General features: G+C 43.5%; 1 protein-coding gene across 1 annotated transcript; it reads left to right on the forward strand.

Annotated features, from left to right (window-relative positions):
- Positions 1-5,954: 5,954 nt before the first annotated feature.
- Positions 5,955-6,347, forward strand: LOC108341316 (uncharacterized). Its single transcript, XM_017579018.1, has one exon. The coding sequence runs from the start codon at positions 5,955-5,957 to the stop codon at positions 6,345-6,347; it is 393 nt and encodes a 130-aa protein (XP_017434507.1).
- Positions 6,348-6,514: the final 167 nt, after the last annotated feature.

The following is a 6,514-nucleotide window of genomic DNA, read 5'->3' on the forward strand; positions in this document are numbered from 1 at the left end:
ATTAAGTTCAGAACTGCAGCTCATGAGAGATACTTCCCAACTATGGAGGGAAGGAAACTGCTGATGGAGCGAAAGGTGGCCAACATACCCTCCTTGGCTCCTTAATTTGAAAGGGAGCTGAACAATAGAGATTGGGGCCACTTGGTAACCTACCCCTGTCCCGCCAACATTGCCATCATCAAAGAATTCTATACAAATGCAAAAGGATTAGCGGAGAGCAATAGACGTACTTTAGCTACGTGAGGGGTAAGAAAGTTGCTTTTGATGCTGACACCATTAACACTTTTCTAGGTATAAACTGGGAGGAGTAGTGCCAGTTTCCTATGTCCATGATGGAAGGAGTGGACTATGATGATGTGGAGTGGACTTTATGTGTTCCCGGAGGGCACTTTTAGAGAAATAGGACCGGGGCACCTATCCACATCATAAGACCTCATCTAACACCTCTGGCAAAGTATTGGATGACTTTCACTCATGCCAATATCCAGCCATGCTCCCATGTGTTAGACATCACCATCCAGAGGGTCGTCTTCCTTTACTGTTTTCTCAAGGGTCTCAACATCAACATTGGGCAGATTATAGCTGATGAGATCCAAAGCTGTGCCCATGATGCAAGAAACAAGGCACCCCTGGGACATCCCTCCTTGATCACCCATCTTTGTGAGACTGCTGGTATTGGTGTTTCTAGACCACCACTAAAGCATCCAAGAAAGGAGTTGGACGCAACTTACTTTACACACTACTGTGCAGTGGATGAGCCAGGCCAACCAGCGCCACCACCACAACAGCCCTGGCCACACATGAGAGTACCACCACCAGCCCAGGAGTCAGTTCATGAGGCTGCTCCTTTTCAGATGCGGGACATGTACTTTTCTCTGCTAGATGCTAGACTGGCTGCCGAATACAAGGGCGAGCAGGAGCTGTTGAGGACACTAACGTCCGCCTTTCCTGAGCGATAGTTCATATCGCAAGAGGACTTTACAACCCGAGTGGCATGGCCCGTTGACCCAACACAGGAGGGTGGTAGAGCTGAAGCTTCAGCCATGGATGAAGATGCTGAGGCTGGGGAAGCTGAGGAGGATGAGGACTCTGATGATGAGGAGTGATGATTTGTACTTGGCATCTAGTGATGGATGCCACCTTTGTTATAGAACAAGATTTTTTTTATTTTACTATTTTTATTGCTTTGATTGTTAAACTTTGTTTTGTTTCTATTTTCATTGTTTTCCTTTTGATCAATTGTTTTGTTGATTGTACTCTGCTTGGATAAATTACATTGTTTTGATGCAACTGTGTGTTGTTTTGTGATAAGTATTGCTTTGTGATGCTCTAGTGTATTGATTGGTGTTGAGATGATGTATTATGTGATAATATACAGGTGATGACTCATAGTGTATGAAACAGGTGCTTGAGGTAAAATTTGATTGAGATACTAAGCAGGGTGTTTTTCTGAATTTTGGGACTTGAGAGTTTACCTGTGTGAGTTTCGGGCTTTAAAGTTTTTGTGAATAATTGCTATTGCTTTGGAAGCATGAATGATTTGCCCAAATTTTATGTGATTGAACTACTTGCTTGTAGGTTTCATATGATCAAGGCCATCTTTTGTTATCCCTTACTCTTTTAGCCTTCACATGATTTTTGTCCACTGAAAAGAAAACAATTTGTTTTAACCTTTGAACCTTGAGCCTTATGCATGTGTTGAAAACCCTTGTGAAAATCTTTACCTTGAGTTAAGTTGATAACATTTGTGAGGTATTGATAACGGTTCAAGTTTGGGGTTGCTAGAAAGATTGAGAAAGGCAAAGAAAAAGCATTGAGCTAAGCAGTGAATACAGGAAAAGCAAAAGCAAAAGAAAATGAAAAATGAAAAGAAAAGAAAAGAAAAGCTCAATGCAAGGGAAAGCTGGGAAAAAGAAAAGATAGTTGTGCTTGAATGATGAATCGTAAATCTCTCTCTTAACTCAATGATTTTGCTGATCAGAAAAACCAATTTCCTTCTTACCCCAGCCAAGTTACAAGACATGAAAAGCCTTGTGATGACAACTTGCTTGTGAGTATTTTTTATTGTGGTTAAATGAAAGGCAAAGTTAATTTGTGTGACATTGTGATAGCAGAGTGAAAAAGACACCAACACCTCACTATACACCTCTTAGTGAGTGATACAGTTTTGAGTGCTTGAGTGATACACTTTTGATTGCTTGAGTGATACACTTTTGAGTGCTTGAGTGATACACTTTCCTTGGTGAGGAGTGGTTCTTTGAATTTCTGATTGCATCTTTGCTGGGTTGATTGATCATTCTTACAGATAGCATCTGTTGAAGTATATGAGCATCACATTGATTTTGATGGAATTAAGGCATTTGTACATCTTGACTAACATCTGTATGCTGAGTTGATAAAAGTGATCTCTTGTCCTGGAAGAAAAAGCTTTTGAAAAATGTTGAGTCATTGTAATGATTGTTTTGAAAAGCTGAGTTACATTTTGTTTGCTTGAGGACAAACAAAGTTCTAAGTTTGGGATTGTGATAACGGTTGAAAATACCGTTATTTGTGATGTAATTTTGATACTAAATGCACCCTTTTCTGCTTAGAAACTTGCTTGGAATCATGTTTTTCTGTTCGGTTGTGTGAATAAGAGAGTTGAGGTTGAATTTGATGGTTTTATGACTAATTTCCCTTGTTTTGGCAATAAATGAGATAATATGGAAAACAGAGATGAAATGTCATGGAGATGGAGCTTAGAAAGGCCTGGAAAAGCACCAGAAGGGAGGAGTGCTTGAAGCTTGGACGCCCTTTTTGGAGGCTTGATCCCACGAAACCACCGCTCATCGCCTGGACGCCCCTACTGGGACGCTTGGGGGCCAGAAGCATGAAGCTTGGGTGTCCTTTCTTAGGCTTGAGCGTAGGGAACCACCGCTCACCGCCCGGGCCCCTAAGTGGGGCGCTTAAGCGCCAATGACACAGGCCTAGGCTTTGTTTTTGTTCTGTCTTTGCTCTATTCAAAGGACCCAAACGTCCTAGCTTTGTATCTTTGGCTGGAGCAGCGCAACAACACACTCTTCCACACTCTGAAGGCGGATTTGGATGCGGGAGCTTCCATCCTCTACTTTTAGGGTTTTGCTATCTCATGCTTTTCCATTCTTCATCTAGTTTCACCATGTCTATGGTGAACTAAACTCTATTTGTTGTTGGGGGATGATGTAACCATGTGAACTCTCATGTATTTGAATTGATTCTTAATAATATATGTTTTTTCATTAATTGTTAGAGTAATTCATTTGTTCTTATTACATGCTTTGTTTAACTCATTCATAGCGTGATGTATGAATTGCATGAGTGTCGGGAGGTTCCTTATAGTTCAGGTTCCTGTTGAATTACTCCCAAGAGTAATATTTCTCAAGGATGAGGGTATGAGTCTTGGTAATCGTAAAGCTCTTGATCTTCACATTTAATTACTAGGAATGCTAGGAATTGCATGAACTAGTGATTGAGGACAGACTTATTTCGTCGAGGGATCGGATTTAAGTGATTTAGTGAGTGACGTTAACATCAATGCATAAAGAAGAATTCTTACATACATGAGAGGAAACTTGGTGAAATCTAACCCCAACAACATACTCATCTCATATTAAACAACATTTGTTCATCACTGTGTTATTATACTATTGATCAAACTTCATTCATATTTAATTTTCTGTCTTTGCATTTGAAACCAATGATCTCATTTTCTTTAAGTCTTAATTAATCGAGTTATCACACGACTGTCTAGTGCCGAGAGTCCTTTGAGATACGATACTTGGTCTTACCATTTTATATTACTTGTATGATTTGGTACACTTTCCAATCCATCAACAACCGTTCGGGCAGACCAGAAGACAACACGAAAATGTTATGCTGCTGGTTTGAAACTTTTCCCCTATACCACTAGGAGAAAGATAAATCAGTCGGAGGTCACCATGGCAGACCTTGACCCTCGTACGAACACGGAGGACCGGATAGAGCCTCTAGGAGACCCAATCGGTCGTCATTGGGAGGGACGATTCTCAAGTTACCGTGGTGGCCAGGGGATTGGAGTTTGAGTTCGAGCGGGAGTTGAAGTTGGTACTTTGGCGCAACCGGGACTTCTTTGCATGGACGAGCGCTGACATGTCAGGAATTCACCCCTAGGTCATGTCCCACAAACTAGCACTATTCAAAGCGGCGAAGCCGGTCGGGTAGAAAAAGTGGAGGGTAGGGGACGAGAAGAGAAAAGCTATAGAGGAGGAAGTAGGTAAGTTGAAGGAGGGTGGATTTGTCAAAGAGGTGACTTACACCATTTCACTAGCCAATGTGGTTATGGTAAAGAAAGCCAATGGGAAATGGCGCATGTATACCAACTACACCGATTTGAACAAGGTCTGCCCAAAAGACGCCTACCCATTGCATAGTATAGACGCCCTAGTAGATGGGGCATTAGGCCACAAAATGTTGAGGTTTTTAGATGCATACTCAGGCTACAACCAAATCCCGATGTATGGTCCGGATCGGGACAAAACTGATTTCATTACCGACAAGGCTAACTACTGCTACAAAGTCATGCTGTTTGTTCTCAAGAGCGCCGAGGCGACTTACCAATGCCTAATGGATAGAATTTTCGCAGGACAGATCGACCGGTGTATGGACGTTTACGTGGACGACATGGTGGTCCGATCGGTAGATGGAGGACAACATATGAAGGACATGGAGGAAGTCTTCAAGCAGGTTAGGAGATAAGGGGTGAGGCTGAATCCCGCCAAATACACCTTCGGGATTGAAGCTAGGAAGTTCTTAGGTTTTATGTTAATCGTTCGGGGAATAGAAGCAAATTCGGACAAGTGTGCGACTATCCTGGACATGAAAAGTCCATCCACTTTGAAAGAGGTCCAAAGAGTGGTCAGTCGGCTGAAAACTTTATCCAGGTTTATCCCTAAGCTGACAGAGCGCATCTGACTAGTACTAAAGAAAATGAAAAAGGGATCAGCGGATGTATGGGACGTTGATTGCGAGAAAACATTTGAGGATGTGAAGTCAATATTGATGTGCTCCCCAGTCATGAACCAGCCTGTTGCGGGCCAAGAATTACAAATCTATCTAGGAGTGTCAAAAGAAGCCATCAGCGTCATCCTGCTAGGAGAAATTGGACCCACGACTTGTATACTTTGTGAGTCGAACCCTCTACGACACTGAAATTCATTACCAGCAGGTGGAAAGGGTGGCCTTAGGGTTGATGAATGCGACCAGAAGGCTCCGGCCGTATTTTCAGAGTCACCAGGTTGTGGTCCAAACAGATCACCCCATTTCTAAAATTCTGAGGAAGCCCAATCTAGTTGGGCAGATGGTAAGTTGGGCGGTCGAGTTATCGAAGTTCATCATCCAATTTGAACTGAGAGGATTGGTCAAGGGCCAACACTTAGCGGATTTTGCGGCAGAGCTACCCCAAACAACTTGTGTCGAGTACCTCTTGTACGTCGATGGGGCGTTCGGTCGGGAAGGCAGCGGAGCCGGAATAGTACTGGAAGGACCGAACGGGTTCCTATTGGAGCACTCCCTAGTGTTCAAATTCAAGGCTTCCAACAACCAAGCTAAGTACGAAGCTTTTGGTGGCAGGATTAGAGCTGGCTAGAGACATGTGAATTCGGAGGATAATGTGTCTCTAGCCACAACTGGTGGTGGGCCAGATGAATGGCGATTTCCAAGTCAAGGATGAGCACCTCCTCCGATACTTCCACAAAGCTTTAGTTTTGACCAAAGGCTTCGAGAAGATTGAGATCCGACACATCCCCCGAGAAGCCAATTCCCGGGCGGACATGCTGTCAAAACTCAGCAGCGGAAAAGAGAAAGGGCAACTAACTATGATAATACGACAGGTGCTGACGGAGCCGTCGATCGTCACCACGGTGAGTGGCGATGAATGGAGGGTTGAGATATGAAGACTCATGGAGCAACAAGACGCTGGACAACCAATCTGTTCGGAAGATGCCCGGAGGGTCGCCCGTTACGTCATGGTAGGAGATGATCTCTACAGAAGGGGATTTTCCACGCCCCTCCTCAAATATTTGTTTGGACCCGAATCCCACTACGTGTTGAACGAGCTCCATAATGGGATTTGCGGCCTTTCCACCGGACAACGGACTCTGAAAGCCGGAGTCGTCAGGGTAGGCCATTACTGGCCCACTATGGAACAAGACGCCAAACAATTTGTACAGAAAATGCAAGGCGTGCCAAGCGACGCCAACGACGTTCACGCCTCGCCGTCCGTTCTGCACAACATGGTCTCCCCATGGCCATTCGCCTATTGGAGAATGGACATTATCGGGACCTTGTGTTAAGACTCCGGCAAGTGTACCGAATTGTATCGAGTAATAAACAAGGTAAGACCAAATATCGTTTCCCTAGAGACTCACGGCCTAAACAGTTATGTGATTTCTTGATTAAATAAGACTTGAAAAACAAAATCTTTTGGTTTAAAATGCAAATAGAGAAAAGTAAATATGTA

Source organism: Vigna angularis, chromosome 6 (assembly GCF_016808095.1).
Source record: "Vigna angularis cultivar LongXiaoDou No.4 chromosome 6, ASM1680809v1, whole genome shotgun sequence".
Classification (NCBI taxonomy): domain Eukaryota; kingdom Viridiplantae; phylum Streptophyta; class Magnoliopsida; order Fabales; family Fabaceae; genus Vigna; species Vigna angularis.

Coding starts and splice junctions, on each gene's coding strand:
- LOC108341316 (XM_017579018.1), top strand. CDS start 5,955: ATGGAGCAACAAGACGCTGGACAACCAATCTGTTCGGAAGATGCCCGG.